The following is a 16,482-nucleotide window of genomic DNA, read 5'->3' as shown; positions in this document are numbered from 1 at the left end:
TAGATTAAACACACAAAAATAATAGTACTTAAGTAACAAAAATGATGAAGAAATAGCTAAAATGAGAGTAAAAAATAACTACTTCAAGTTTCAACATTATACTTCATATATCAAAATATGATAAAGAAAAAAATGAACAAATTAACAATGTTTATATGAAATGCGTTTTTGGAATTGGGCTAAAAATCAAAGGTTTTGGCCCGATTCAAAATTGGAAGTGATTTTGGTCAGAAAAATATCATAATAAAATGAATTTCATTTTTTTAATGTATAATTATTTATTATTTTCCAATTTATCCAATAACTTTTATTTATTTTTTATTTATTAACCATCTGGTTCTAAAGGAAAGAGACCCAAATAATGTAGAGTTTACCTGAGAGGTAAGTAAAATCCGGTAAAATATTGCTCTCTCTAGAATTGAATTGGGTTCTCTCAAATGATTCATTATAAGATAGTTCATTAACCACTTGAGTTCAATGTCTTAATTTTGTTATTAGCAAATCCACGAGAATGGATCCTTTCGAGTGGAAAAAAAACTTGAGGAAATAATGTGGTATCTAGACTATTGAATTATAAATATAGAATAATATTTAAGTTTAAAAAAAATGGAGAAAAGTTAATTGAAGATTGAAATGTGAAAATTGAGGAAAAATAAATTTAGAGGAATATTCTCCAAAACCACACCAATAACTTAAACAAATTATACTTTTTATAACCATTAATTCACAATCTATTAATTTACTTTTTTTTTTGTTACAAAGTGAGCCTAACAGCTAAAAAAATAGAGATTACAACGTGACCATGTGCAATTAATTTTTATAGGAACTTATATTTCTACTATATATTAATAAATTTCTTCTTTGGTCTCCATACTTCTCCTCATATATAAATACAACTACCTATTTTTATTTATTTATAATTTCTAAGTTGACCAATATTTCTACTCATATATATATATATATATATATATATATATATATATATATATATATATATATATATATATATATATATATATATATATATATTTATAAGCAAAGATATACTATAAGGGAGTACAAGGGGTACTCAATCCCTTACAATACAAAACAAATTATTATATGCTTTGAATACAAGCAATAGGGCTCGTACACCAATCAGAATAAGAGAAGGAAGACTTATGACCGAACCGACCACTAAATCAAAACCAAGAGAGGGTTTTAATATCGTCTACTAAAAGAGAAGCATTTGGTAACGCCCCATTAAAAATAACATTATTTCAGAGCTTCCAAGTACACCAGATAGTGGCCAACCATATCAAATGTCTAATCCGTTTACCTTTTTTTGATTTAACCAAAGAACCAAAAGAAAAGAAGTGGTTTCAACCTTCCATACCCGACGGTAAGTCTTGTCCTAACCACCTAAAGACAGATTCCCACACGCCTTTAACAAAGGAACAATGGAAGAAAAGGTGGGAGCAATCTCCAACCAAAAATATTTACTTTAGACGGAACATCATTCTTCCACAACTTATGTATAGCAACCAACACATACCATGTCTCCTTCTTCTAATAATCTCCATTTTCATTTGCTAAGCAAAACTGTGTTAAACAATTCCAAATTTTTTACCCTTAATCCTCCCTAGTTCCTGGTTCTTGGTTAAACAAATTTGAGCTCACTTAATCCAACACAACTTCTTCTCCTCAAGACCACCCCCCATAAGAAATTTCTTTGTATCCTGAGTATTTGTTTTAGAATACATTTTGTAGCTTTAAAGAAAGAAAAGAAATAAATAGGCATGCTAGCCAATACCGAGTTGATTAAAGTTACCCACACCCCCCCCCCCCCCCCCCCCCCCCCTAATAGATAATTGACGACTACTCCAAGAGCTTAACCTGTCAGACATATCATCCACCACCGATTTCCAAGTCTCTCTTTTTCTAGGATTAACACCCACTGGTATTCATAGGAATTTAAAGGGAATAACATCTGACTGACAAGACAAAAAAGTTGAACCAGCTTCAGAAAATTTGCATCAACATTGATACCATAGAGTTTACTCTTCACAAAATTAATTCTCCTTCTAGATACTAATTCAAAGCTTCTTAATAAATTTTTGATGGACCACAAATTATCTCAGGTGCTTTTCCCCATCAGAATAATGTCATCATCAAATTGAAGAATCTCGAACTGCATACTATCATTTACTTGAAATCCCTTGAATCTGCCAATCTTAACTGCCCTTCTCATCGTTCCTGCTAATCCTTCAGCTACAATTAGGAATAAGAATGCTTAAGGCATTCGTTAGATAGATCCAAATAAAAAAAATAATAATTCTTGAACCAAAATATAATCCCAAAGTTTTGAAACAAAAAATGAATCCAAAGAATTAAAAGCAAGTAAACCACAAAATCGATCATCGACACACTCTCAAATATGTCACTAACTTTTTTTTTTGTTTTAACTCTTTGGATCTCCGGATAAGAGAAACAGTAATTTAAAGTTCGGCCTTAAGGTAAATAAAACTTGACTAATAATTGTTGACACAAAAATTTAACTCAACTTCTCGCAAACAATTCGCATCGGAAAGAGTTTATTAAATTATTTAAGTCCAATGAAGAAGCAAACCAATGTTGCTGCCTGCTTCACTGACTCCCTCGTCTGGTTACCTTAGCGGGCGTTCGATTTCACCATCATCACAACTCACAACTCAGTCACGTCGTTGGTATTTCTCATTCCCCAAATTCATTTCCTTTTATGCGTTTTATTCTTATATCATTATCATGCATGAATGAGACTTCAAGAATACTTTCTAGGTTTTCTTTTCGCCATTGTTTTTCATGTTCAAATTCAAAACAACTTTGCTAGCTGTACAATTTCTCACTTACTTCCACTGCGTTTTGTAATGTGTTTGATTTTAAATTTGTTCATGAGACCGGACAAATTGGGGATAAGGGATTGGACAAAAATTGAAATTCTTGTCTCTTGTCCCTCACTAAGGCTCTGTTTGGGCTAGCTAATAAGCTAGCTTATAGCTAAAAGCTAAAAGCTCTGTTTGGTAACAGTTTTTTAAAAAGAGCTTATAGCTTATTTTACTAGCTTATAGCTTATTTTTCAAAAGCTATTTCAAGTATCTTATGAGCTTATAGCTTATCATTGGTTCTTCCAATTTTACCCCTATCATCCTACTTGAAAAACTTAAATATTAATTAAACATATCTTTTTTATGTCATTTCATACTTATAAGCTAGTTCAACCGCTAATTTTACCAAACACTACAAATTCAATCAGCTAGCTTATTCGCTATAAGCTAAAAGCTAGCTTATAAGCTATCTGCTATAAGCTAGCTTATCAGCTATCCGTTATTTTTTACCAAACAAAGCCTAAATCACATGACATCTTTTTGTCTTCTTCCTCTATCGTATTGCAGAATTTATTTTAATTCCATTTTGTTTTCCTTTTTTCTTCCTTAGGTTTTTGTCTGAATAACTTCTAATTCAACACAAGGAAAGGAAGAGAAGAGGTATTGAAATGAGTGAAGCCAAATTGAGTGATTTGCCTAATTGCATTCTCATTCACATTTTGTCATTTTTGAATACTAAAGATGCCGTTCGAACTTGCATTTTGTCCAAAAGATGGGAGCATATTTGGAAATATATTCCCACCCTTACATTGCATTACTCAGATTTTTCTACTTTGAAGAGTTTTGACAAATTCGTGTCTAGGGTTTTGTCTCTTCGCGATGACTCAATTTTGCCGCACACAATTGATTTTGATCGTAATTGTGACATTAAGTCCGGCTTACTTAAAAAGGTTGCATATTATATTTTATCCCACAATGTCAAGCTCCGTCGATTAAGAATTGATGTCAAAGGTGATATTCGTGACATTCTGCCTTGCATTTGTTCATGTCAGACTTTAACGTCACTTAAGCTATCAGTTTCACCTAAAGGTCGTTATAATTACGGGAGAACATTGTTTCCTAAATCGCTGAATTTAACAGCGTTGACTTGGTTGCATCTAGGACATTTTGCCTTTTGTGCTGGTGACGATGGCCGAATTGAGCCCTTTTCAGCCTTTAACAAGTTGAATAGTTTGATCATTGATAATTGCACGGTGAAGGATGCACAAATCCTGTTCATATCAAGTGAGAAGCTAGTTAGTTTATTTATGCGTAACCATTCTTTTGATGTTTACCAAATTGAGCTATCTGCTCCAAGTCTTCGTACATTTTCTTTTATGGGTACTCCTTATCAGAAGTTCCGTGGAAGTAGTCTTTCTTCTGTTGAACAAGTAAACATTGATGCGGAAATGTTGGCAAATTACTCGGAGCCTCCTTTGGTTCTACTCAGTTGGCTGTCTGATTTTCCTAATATAAAATCATTGACGGTCTCTGCAAGTACGCTACAGGTAGCTTAAGTTGACCTTGCTTTGAAGTCACTGCACAAGTAAACACTGAGGCTTAATTTTTATTTTATTTTCAAAATACTTTTATGTTTCTAACTTATGTAAAAAATCAACTGAATTTTAAAATTGCATTAAACTGATTCTAATTCACTGTCATCCCTTATTGCATAGGTTCTCTCCTTTGTTCTTAATATTTTAATGGATAAGCTATTATCAGGATCCCTGATGCGTAGCTTGAAGTCACTGAAAGTAAAGCTGAAACCACTTTCATATGGATTATCCATGGCATTGAAAATTCTCAAGATAGAAAAAGAAGTAAAAACAAGATTCGAACCATCTTCACTCATACCTGATGGAATACTGGACCTTTTGCTCAATAACTCGCCGTCGGCAGATGTTAACATCGTAGAATGCTCGAGGTGAGATGTCCACTCATCTTTTGCTTCTTTTTCTTTTTCCATTTCCCCAGGTCTCTCTGGTTATAATTCATAATCAGTGGATAAATTACTTGACAATTGGGCAGAGAATCAAATTGCATAATTGTTGGTTATAACTCTTAACGTTATTATATGCAACATCGGAAGAAGTTGATGTTTTTAGGCAATTATAGGATTGCTTTTACTAACTAACAAAATTTAATGTTGGTTTGAAAAAAAACTTTATTTTAAGGTCAATCAAGGTTCATGAAATTGAAGCTAGAATATTTGTGAATAATGTACGTTTGTAATACGTATTAGCTCCAAATTTTGACAATACTTTCTCTGGTCATAATTATAAGCAAAAGTTCACTTTATTTGACCGGAGGGAGTACGTGTCTGTGCACTTAATTCGAATCACACATAGCACCAGTTTGAATTAGCATCTAGTTCATAGGAGCTTTGCAACTAAGATAGTTACAATTCATTTCTACTTTTCATACAAAAAGTTTTTATAAATCATTTAAAAATTTATTTCAATATATTCCTGTAAAGTTATTTCAACTTATGCTGGAAGTTATTTGAAAAAATTGTAGTCCTTGTCAAAATTCTCTCTGCGAGTTCTTGTTTTCCGAAGTTTCAAACTAACACACACAGATATATATATATATATAGTATTACTTATAGTTGATTATGTGATTTGCTTTGTCAATAACTATTACTTGAAGAGCCGAACTGTTGATTAAAAGTCAGAAGTAAAATCAACTGGAACTCTTCAAAGAGACTAAAATAAAAGTAACATTTAAGTGGTTTTGGTTCACTTATTGGTAATTGGGTTCTACCTGTTTTTTTTCCTGGAAAATTCACATATGGTTTTGTTTCTGATGAATTAAGGGACCCAAAACTGCATTTCCATTGGTTGTAAGGTTGATATGAATATATCCTTGTATTTAGATAACCAATCAATCAAGGGACCGTTTGGAGTGGCTTATGATAGAGACTTGAATGTGAAAGTGGGCCTTGACTTTGGCCCAAGACTAAGGTGTGATGACGTGGCATGAGTGCATGATGACTTACTCCACTATATAAGGAGTGTTATGCACAAGGAATAACCTAGCTAGAATTTCAGATAGAATTAATGGGATCACTTTTAGTGATTTGGGGCACTTTAGTGCTTTGGGGCTAGTAGACTCTCTCTACTAGTTTGTTACCTTTGTTATTTTCATTCTCCATTTTCATAAACTGTGTAATTGTTCATCTGTTTTCAATCAATACAATTACATATTTCTCCATTTCAATCTTATTTTCATTATTTGAGATCTAGAGCTTCATCAGCTTATTTTTTAGCGAATGAAAAATAGTTATGCAAACAAATAAGTTTTTATGTTAATTCATAAGTTCTCACTAACTAAAATTGTATCTTATTAAGTTATTTTTTCCTAAACTACCTTGACAAATCTATTAGTTTAAAACGACTTTTGTTATTGATGTTTGATGTTGTCAAGAAAAATATTTGTGATACTTTATACTGATTAGTATTTATGTTCTGTGCATCTAGGATTGACGACTCCTTCGACCATCTAGCTCCGTTCTCATCTTCGCTTTTTTTTCAATTCCTTCAGCCTTCTTCTAATGAGGTATTCTCACATTGCTAAATTTCTTATTATTGCATGTGCTAGATATGAGTATATTCTGTTCATCCTTTATGGCTTAATAGTTATTATTAGTTATGAACAAAAGTTTGTTGCATCTTCCAGCGTGTTGAGGATTTCCTGGAACGGCAGATACAACACCTTAAGGGAGTGAATCTGCAGATACAAAAATATACTGATCTAGTGACTAATGAGGTGATAATTTGGGAGAGGGAGGATTTAATAACCCTCAAAGAGTATCAGATAATGTTCTTAAAGATCAGTGATGTCATAGAGCGACTGGTGCGTGAACTTGAAGCTCTTTGATTAAACTCCGAAGTAAAATCAACTGAAAATCTTGAAAGAAACTAAAGATTTAAGTGGCTTTTTTTCACATATTGGTTGTTGGGTTCTACATGTTTCTTTTCTGGAAATTTCATATGATTTTGTTTCTTATGATCTAAGGAGCCCAAAATTGTATTTTCATCTAAAGCTACCAAGTTACTGGAACTTAATATTTTGATAGACCTAATATGAATGACCAAACTTGAATATTCTCAAGAGGCTCTTACTCTTATGGTTGATTCTACATTTGATCTTACCATTCCCTTGTGGAGTGTGGCGTTTTCAACTCCACCACCTTTTCTTATCTGTCTTTCCCCTTTTATTTGCTACTTTCTTTTCAACGCATATGAATGCACTTAAATCCAATCGTTCCTTTATCTTTCTAGCATTCACGTAAGGTTCGTCTGCATTAGGAGGGGTGTTAATGTTAAACCCTAGAAAATGTAATTAATTAGAGGGCTTACAATGATGGCACTACTTAAATGATTAGTCATATAACAACTTGTTATACAACTTTAGTTATTCTGTTGATTGGAAGTATTTACTACAAGTCGTGTTCAACTTTTTTATTTATTACAAAATTAACAACAATAATCATTCATTCAAATTCATAGGGTACATCAATCAAAATCATTACATATTCTTTTCTGCATCAAACTTATGCCTTTAGATTGTTTGTGGTGAACTATTCATGATTACGGTAATGTGTTATTGATCTTAGGGATTGTGCAATGCCATATGGGTAGTATTCTGCTCAAGGGAGTGGCTACTGTTCAAATGTTGTTAAATTGGCAACAAAGATTAGTATGTCACATCGATGAAATTTTCTTTTGCCACCCTAAGTAGTAGCGGATTCTACGATAAAATCTTGAAAATTTCATATTAGGAGGGTGTTTAAGTAACATATGTTATAAAAATCTTGAATTTCATGTTAGCGGTATTTTTTTTGGTCAAATTTCTCATTTTTATAACGTCCGTTACTTAAGTAGCAAAAAAATAAAAATAAAAATTTATAGAGCACGCGCGAAACTGGTAGGATGACAAAAGAAAATCTTCGTTTGTCAAACAAAAAAAAAAAGTTTGTCAACAACTTGAATGTCCACATCAAGGTGAAAGCTTTGAAGAATCAAATTATCATGACCTTATGAGTTGGCAAAAGTTAATATGCATAAGGGGATGTTTATGCATGGTGCATAAGCCCAGAATTACTCGCGCGCCCCCCAGAAGTTTCTCGCGCGCGCCCCCCAGCCCCCCCAAAGGCTCGCTATCCCCACCCCCTTTCTGCTGATGCACACATTTTGTTTTTATTTTTAGCCTACTAGGCCTGAAAGCCCATATTGCTACGCGCGCCCCCCAACTGCTACGCCCTCCCCCCAATTGCTACGCGCCCCCCCCATTTTCTAGCCCCCCAATTTCTAGCGCACCCCCTAGGTTTTTTTTTTTTTAGATTTCTAGCGCACCCCTCAGAATCGAATTTGAACGGCAATGAAGAACTTATGAATTAGAATCGAATTGGGTAGCTTGGTTTTTCTTTTTGTGATGAGGTTTTTTTTAGTGATAAAATATTTGTGTTTTTGCTGAATGGAGACAAAGTAGAGTGATTAATTTTTTTTTTTTTTTTTATAATTGTTGAGTGATTATTGGTTAGAGAATCTTGAGATGTTAATTTGGTTCAGTAATAGTAATAATAATGAAGGAATATTATTTCAATATTAAAAACACAATATTGATTTCAATAAACACATAAAACCATTTTATAATACAAATGGTTTCACTTTTTAACTCTCTGAAACCATTTAACCAGCATAATGGTTTCCAGGATTTTTAAAACCATAAAAACACAATATTGATTTCAATAAACACATAAAACCATTTTATAATACAAATGGTTTCACTTTTTAACTCTCTGAAACCATTTAATCAGCATAATGGTTTCCAGGATTTTTAAAACCATAAAAACACAATATTGATTTCAGTAAACACATAAAACTATTTTATAATACAAATGGTTTCACTTTTTAACTCTCTGAAACCATTTAATCAGCATAATGGTTTCCAGGATTTTTAAAACCATAAAAACACAATATTGATTTCAATAAACACATAAAACCAATTTATAATACAAATGGTTTCACTTTTTAACTCTCTGAAACCATTTAACCAGCACAATGGTTTCCAGAATAATTGTAACGAAAATTCACTGTTCATCTTCTCTTACGCGAAACAGTGAAAACGTGATCACTGTTCATCCGCGATCACTGTTCATCTTCTTCACCTTCTCTCACGAACTCCGATTCCAATTCATCTCAGAAATTGCAAAACTCCGATTCCGATTCATCTCAGAAATTGCAATTCGTTCTCATTTTCGTTCGATTCAAGAGAATCGATTTGTAAGATTCCGATTGGAAAACGAAGATAGCGAGAGCGAAGAAGATTGAAGAGCTTGCAGCGGTTACAGCGATGATGGTTTGGCATGATTTTAGTTTAAAACTAACTACTAAAATAATTAACCATACATAATACTCTGAAATTTATCCCTAATCAATAAAATAAAATTCAATCAATCAAAATTAAAAGCGTGATAAAAAAAATCTGAGGGGTGCGCTAGAAATCTAATAAAAAAAAAAACCTGGGGGGGTGCGCTAGAAATTGGGGGCCTAGAAATTGGGGGGCTAGAAAATGGGGGGGGCACGTAACAATTGGGGGGAGGGCGTAGCAGTTGGGGGCGCGCGTAGCAATATGGGGGGCGCTCTAGAAATTGGGGGCTAGAAAATGGGGGGGCGCGTAGCAGTTGGGGGGCGCGCGTAGCAATATAGGGGCGCGCATAGCAATTATGCACGGTGCATAAGCTTGGGCTTATGCACCTTAACCGGACCCTTATGAGTTATATATGAACCGGTTGACATCCTCGCGTGTAACATTATTGTGGAGTGAAATTCAGGCCCTTCAAATGTGTTTAATCATTGTAGCTTCAAACTTATAAAATAAATGAATAGTATAGATAGACACTTGACCTCATCCTGTAAAAAAAATTACGGGAGAGGATCCATGTCCATATAGGCGCGGTTAAAATGTGACCAAACATTCAATTCTGGGCACACAACAAATGAAACTTAAGAAGCTTAATGGTTTCATCTCTAGCCATGAGAGATCTGTCCACAGTGACAATACTAGTTGAACCTGGCAAAGATGGTAAATGAATGGGAGGGGTTGTCCATAAACAACCTCAAATAGAGTAGTATGAATGGAAGAATGATAATTAGTACTGTACCACCATTCAGCTAAGGACAACCACTTATATCATTGAGTAGATCACATACAGCGCAAATAAGCCTCCAATCATTTGTTGACCACCTCAATATGGCCATCGGATTGAGGATGGTAAGCATATGATTTATTTAAAGCTACACCTTGTAGTTTGAAAATTTCATTCCAAAAGGAAATAAGAAAAATCGGGTCTCTATCACTTGTAATGGACTCTGGTAATCCATGGAGCTTAAAGACGTTGTCTAAAAAAACTTGAGCTACATCCACTGCAGTGTAAGGATGAGCTAAAGCCATGAAATTAGCATATTTGCTGAGTCTATCAATCACCACAAATATAACCTATTTCCCCTCAACAAAATTCATGCTTATATAAGTCCGAACTTGATTAGGAATGGGCAATGGCTGAAGCAGGCCTGGAGAGGCATCTAAGTCAGGTTTGTTTTTCCGACAAACTCCACGGTTTTTAACAAAATTCACAATGTCTTCAAACATTCCCTTCCAATAAAAGAGAGATTTAACTCTACTTGCAGTAACATCCATGTCGGAATGACTACCAACAGCTGAGCTATATGCAATCAATAAAGGATGAATTCTTGATGTCAGAATTACAACCCATCACTAATCTAATTTTCCCTCTCGTCTCAATTCCTCACGAATCCAAGAGAACTTTGGGTTAGATTGTCTGTTGTGCTGTAATACCTGAATAATGGTTTTGAAATGAGGATCCTGTTGTCAAGAGGGCTCTGATACCAATCGATACCAATCTTTTGGATATCAAGGATTAAGATTCGGTAATATGCTAATTCCATATCAGGAGTAACAAGGTTTAGAATACCACTCGTTGATAAGGAATCGAAAGGTAAAGAGAGAGAGAGTTTGTAGAAGAGAATAATTTGATCAAATTTAGTTATTTCTTTCTGATGAATACAATGGGTATATATGCAAGTTTTTTTTTGTTTTTTTTTTGTTTTCACTATCAGTTTAATCTGGTTCAACGTCGGTTCTAGCATCAAATGGTTCCAACCCCTTCCTGATTGTAGTTGTGGGGATCGAATCGTGGTTTTCCCTACAAAGTTCAGCGCCAATCAGAACCAACTATCGTGTGCAAGTTGGTTTGCAAATCATTCTAACAACTTAACACCTCATCATATTTCTAGAACAAAGTGGTAAAAGCCAAAATAAGAAGGTAAATTCTAATATGGACCACTTCATCAAGTGGTCCATGGTGGATCAGTCATGAATAACATTATAACGAATACGAATTTTACAAAATCCACCGTTGAATTGAAAGTTTATATCATATAGATCTTCCACATAAAAATTTAGAAAAATTGAAAATAATTTGATATTCTATTGAGACCCATCAAGAATAACAGTTTATTAAATACCGTAAATCTTATGGGTCTCAATAACATATCAAATGATTTTCAATTTTTCTAAATTTTTTATCGATAATCTATATAATATAAACTTTCAATCTAATGATAAATTTTGTAAAATTTGTATTCGATAGATCACTTGTCCACGGTAAACCACTTGTGAAGGTGCTCCAGGAAAGCATAAAATCAATAATAGAATATCCTCTAACAATTTTACAGTTCAATAGAGTCAATAACTTTTCAAAATATATATATAATCATAAAGTGAAGAAGCTAACCCAATGTCGCTGCTTGCCTCTCTGATTCCGTCGTCTGGTTTCCTTCAAAACAAGAATTGAGATTTATTTTCTTCACTCCGATCGCTAACGAGCGTTCCATTCCACCATCATCACAACTCACAACTCAGTTACGTTGGTATTTCTCATTCCTCAAATTCATTTCCTTTTATTCGTTTTTTCGCAATTGTTTTTCATGTTCAAATTCTTCTCACTTACTTCCTGTGTATTAGATCTGCTAAAAAATTAGAGACCGGACAAGCCAACATAGTCATAATGTGTTTGATTTTTTAATTTATTTTTTTCTGAGACTGGACAAATTGGGGATTAAGGGATTAGCCAAAAATTGAAACTCTTGTCCTCACTAAATCATAGTACAACTCTTGTACAACGTTTGTCTTGTGATGTTCTTTACTGTTATGTCAAATACTTACCCTTGGTGTTCCATTTTGTTTTCCTTTTTTCTTCCTTAGGTTTTTTTCTGAATAACTTCTGATTCAACACAATGCAAGGAAGAGAAGAGTTATTGAAATGAGTGAAGCAAAATTGAGTGATTTGCCTAATTGCATTCTCATTCACATTTTGTCATTTTTGAATACTAAAGAAGCCGTTCGAACTTGCATTTTGTCCAAAAGATGGGAGCATATTTGGAAATATATTCCCACCCTTATATTGCATTACTCAGATTTTTCTACTTTGAAGAGTTTTGACAAATTCATGTATAGGGTTTTATCTCTTCGCGATGACTCAGTTTTGCCGCACACAATTGATTTTGATCGTAGTGGTGGCCTTAAGTCCGGCTTACTTAAAAAGGTTGCATATTATGTTTTATCCCACAATGTCAAGCTCCTTCGATTAAGAATTGATGTCAAAGGTGATATTGGTGACATTCTGCCTTGCATTTCTTCATGTCAGACTTTAACGTCACTTAAGCTATCAGTTTCACCTAAAGGTCGTTATAATTACGGGAGAACATTGTTTCCTAAATCACTGAATTTAACAGCGTTGACCTTCTTGCATCTAGGAAATTTTGCCTTTTGTGCTGGTGACGATGGCCTAGTTGAGCCCTTTTCAGCCTTTAACAGCTTGAATAGTTTGATCATTGATAATTGCACGGTGAAGGATGCACAGATCCTGTGCATATCAAGTGAGAAGCTAGTTAGTTTAACTATGCGTAATCATTCTTTCGATGTTTACCAAATCGAGCTATCTGCTCCAAGTCTTTGTACATTTTCTTTTATGGGTACTCCTTATCAGAAGTTCCGTGGAAGTAGTCTTTCTTCTGTTGAACAAGTAAACATTGATGCGGACATGTTGGCATATTACTTGGAGCCTCCTTTGGTTCTACTCAGTTGGCTGTCTGATCTTCCTAATATAAAATCATTGACGGTCTCTGCAAGTACGCTGCAGGTAGCTTAACTTGACCTTGCTTTGAAGTCACTGCACAAGTAGTAAACATTGAGGCTTAATTTTTATTTTATTTTCAAAATACTTTTATGTTTCTAACTTATGTAAAAAATCAACTGAATTTTAAAATTGCATTAAACTGATTCTAATTCACTGTCATCTCTTATTGCATAGGTTCTCTCCTTTGTTCCTGATATTTTGAAGGATAAGCTATTATCAGCATCCCTAATGCGTAGCTTGAAGTCACTGAAAGTAAAGCTGAAGCCACTTTCATGTGGATTATCCATGGCATCGAAAATTACCAACTTTGATAAAGAATTAAAAACAGGATTCAAACCATCTTCACTCATACCTGATGGAATACTGGACCTTTTGCTCAAGAACTCGCCATCGGCAGATGTTGACATCCTAGAATGCTCGAGGTGAAATGTCCACTCATCTTTTGCTTCTTTTTCTGTTTCTATTTCCCTAGGTCTCTGTGGTTATAACTCATAATCAGTGGGTAAAATACTGGTCAATTGGGCAGAGAATCAAATTGAACATGCACAATAACGTTATTATATGCAACATCAAAATAAGTTGTTTTTTTAAGGCAATTATAGGATTGCTTGTACTAACTAACGAAATTTAATGTTGGTTTGAAATAAAACTTTATTTTAAGGTCAATCAAGGTTGATGAATGAAATTGAAGCTAGAATCTTTGTGAATAGTGTACGTTTGTAATACGTATTAGCTCCTAACTTTCACAATACTTTCTCTGGCCATAATTATAAGCAAAAGTTCACTTAATTTGACAGGAGGGAGTACGTGTTTAAGCACTTAATTCGAATCACACATAGCACCAGTTTGAATTAGCATCTAGTCCATAGGAGCTTGGCAACTGAGATAGTTACAATTAATTTCTACTTTACATACAAAAAGTCTTTATAAATCATTTAAAAATTTATTTCAATATATTCCTGTGAGGTTATTTCAACTTATGCTGGAAGTTATTTGAAAAAATTCTAGTCCTTGTCAAAATTCTCTCTGTGAGTTCTTATATTGAGTTTGTTTTCCGAAGTTTCATACTAACATATATATAGTACTATTTATAGTTGATTATGTGATTTGCTTACCTACTACTGGAAGAGCAGAACTGTTGATTAAAAGTCAGAAGTAAAATCAACTGGAAATCTTCAAAGAAACTAAAATAAAAGTAACATTTAAGTGGCTTTGTGTCACATATGATTTTGTTTCTGATGAATTAAGGGACCCAAAATTGCATTTCCATTGGTTGGGAGTTTGATACGAATCTATCCTTGTATTTAGATAACCAATCAATCATCGGACCATTTGGAGTGGTTTATTTTTTAGCGAATGAAAAATAGTTATGCAAATAAATATGTTTTTATGTTAATTCATAAGTTCTCACTAACTAAAATTGTATATTAACATGTTATTTGTTCATAAACTAACTTGACAAATCTAGTAGTATAAAACGACTTTTGTTATTGATGTTTGATGTATTCAAGAACAATATTTGTGAACCAACAATGGCTTGGTTGTCAATTGTGATACTTTATACTGATTAGTATTTATGTTCTGTGCATTTAGGATTGACGACTCCTTCGACCATCTAGCTCCGTTCTCATCTTCCCTTTTTCCTGAATTCCTTCAGCCTTCTTCTAATGAGGTATTCTCACATTGATAAATTTCTTATCATTGCATATGCTATATATGATTATATTATGTTCAACCTGTATGGCTTAATAGTTATTATTAGTTATGAACAAAAGTTTGTTGCATCTTCCAGCATGTCATGGCTGACCTGGAACGGCGGTTACAACACCTAAAGCAAGTGAAACTGCAGTTAAAACTATATATTCATCTAGCGACTAAGGAGAAGATAATTTTGGAGAGGGAGGAGTTAATAGCCCTCGAAGAGTATGAGATAATGTTCTTAAAGACCATTGCTGTCATAGAGAGACAGATGCGACAGATGCGCGATATTGAAGCTCTTTGATTAAAAGTCTATAGTAAACTCAACCGGAAAATTTGATAGACCTAATGTGAATGGCCATTGATGAGGACCAATCCTACATGATGGTTAGAAACCTAACTTCGAACCAAACTTGAATATTCTCAAGAGGCTCTTACTCTTATGGTGATTCTACATTTGATCTTACCATTTCCTTGTGGAATGTGGCGTTTTCTACTCCACCACCTTTTCATTTATGCCTTTCCCCTTTTATTTGCTACTTTCTTTTCAACTCATATATGTAAGCACTTGAATCCAATCGTTTATTTATCCTTTTACTTGGTTAGTAGTTTTTCATAACTTTTCTTCTCTAAGCACTTAAATATCAAATTTTTATCAACGGCCATGTGGTTGAATATGATGTTTGTGCACAATGTGCTTGTTTCCATTCCCAACATTCTCATTTTTCAGATAATTTTAATTTTAGTCATTAAATTAAATTAATACCAATAATTTTTTTCCGCAAAATATAGGAATCCCATTACAAGTAGAAACGTTGATGCGGTAAAAAACGTAGAACCATTTACACACCCACCATTAAGCCATTTTAATCCTTGCGTCAAATTTGCAAATTAATTTATACTTAACATTTCTTGCTTAAAAAAAAAAACATTTCTTATATTGGAATATACGACTCTTTTATTCTATTGATATTATTTACAAGTTAGTATTGTTATTTACAATTTAAATAAAAGATAACTCTCGAGTTTTTTTTTACTATTTTTTATATATTAAGGTTCATTTTTTATATTTGAATAGGTCTTTAAACTGTTTGGGACGGCCCTAATATCATAACACCCTAATATTTAATTAGTGAATAAAAAAAAAGGATTTGTTTTGGTGATATAATGTTGGAGGCCAAGCTGGCACTTAAAAGATTGTTTGTTGTGATGATCTGTTGGATTATAGCTTGAATTTACAACTTTAATGTCTGCATCAAACTTATGCCTTGATATTCTTTGTTGTGAACTATTCATGATTACGGTAATGTATTATTGATCTTATGGATTGATCAATATAATGCCATGTGGGTAGTATTTTGTGTTAGAAATAATATAAAATCATTGATGTGTCCCTATCCTAACAACTTAAGCTTTTGGGATAATCGATCAGGGAAATGAATATTCTTCAAATGTTGTTAAATTGGCAACAAAGATTAAGTAGCATGTCATATCTTGATTTCATATTGTTGAGGGATTCAAGTCAACAACTTGAATGACCACATCAAGGTGAAAGCATTAAGAATCAAATTCTTATGAACGGTTATATTATATATGCACAGTTAGAATGTGACAAAAAAAATCATTTTGTCACACATTATTAGTATATATAGGAATTTCAACGCATGCAAGAATAAA

General features: G+C 33.5%; 2 protein-coding genes across 3 annotated transcripts; both read left to right on the top strand.

Moving 5' to 3' along the window:
* Window positions 1-2,575: 2,575 nt before the first annotated feature.
* Window positions 2,576-6,995, top strand: LOC123889982 (putative F-box/FBD/LRR-repeat protein At1g78760). The gene is made up of 5 exons (XM_045939515.1): window positions 2,576-2,705; window positions 3,454-4,390; window positions 4,559-4,806; window positions 6,362-6,440; window positions 6,561-6,995. The coding sequence occupies exons 2-5, from the start codon at window positions 3,512-3,514 to the stop codon at window positions 6,759-6,761; spliced, it is 1,407 nt and encodes a 468-aa protein (XP_045795471.1). The 5' UTR covers window positions 2,576-2,705; window positions 3,454-3,511; the 3' UTR covers window positions 6,762-6,995.
* Window positions 6,996-11,647: 4,652 nt separating this feature from the next.
* On the top strand, window positions 11,648-15,421 carry LOC123891575 (F-box/LRR-repeat protein At4g14103-like). Of its 2 annotated transcripts, none has more exons than XM_045941459.1 (5): window positions 11,648-11,839; window positions 12,174-13,110; window positions 13,282-13,529; window positions 14,701-14,779; window positions 14,900-15,421. In XM_045941459.1, exons 2-5 carry the CDS (start codon window positions 12,232-12,234, stop codon window positions 15,107-15,109), a joined length of 1,416 nt encoding a protein of 471 aa, XP_045797415.1. In that variant the 5' UTR covers window positions 11,648-11,839; window positions 12,174-12,231; the 3' UTR covers window positions 15,110-15,421. The 2 variants fall into 2 exon arrangements, with proteins under 2 accessions (XP_045797415.1, XP_045797416.1); XM_045941460.1 differs by having other exon boundaries at window positions 11,652-11,830.
* The last annotated feature ends 1,061 nt before the right edge of the window (window positions 15,422-16,482 follow it).

Source organism: Trifolium pratense, linkage group LG6 (genome assembly GCF_020283565.1).
Source record: "Trifolium pratense cultivar HEN17-A07 linkage group LG6, ARS_RC_1.1, whole genome shotgun sequence".
Classification (NCBI taxonomy): Eukaryota; Viridiplantae; Streptophyta; class Magnoliopsida; order Fabales; family Fabaceae; genus Trifolium; species Trifolium pratense.
This window is presented reverse-complemented; position numbering and strand designations above follow the sequence as displayed.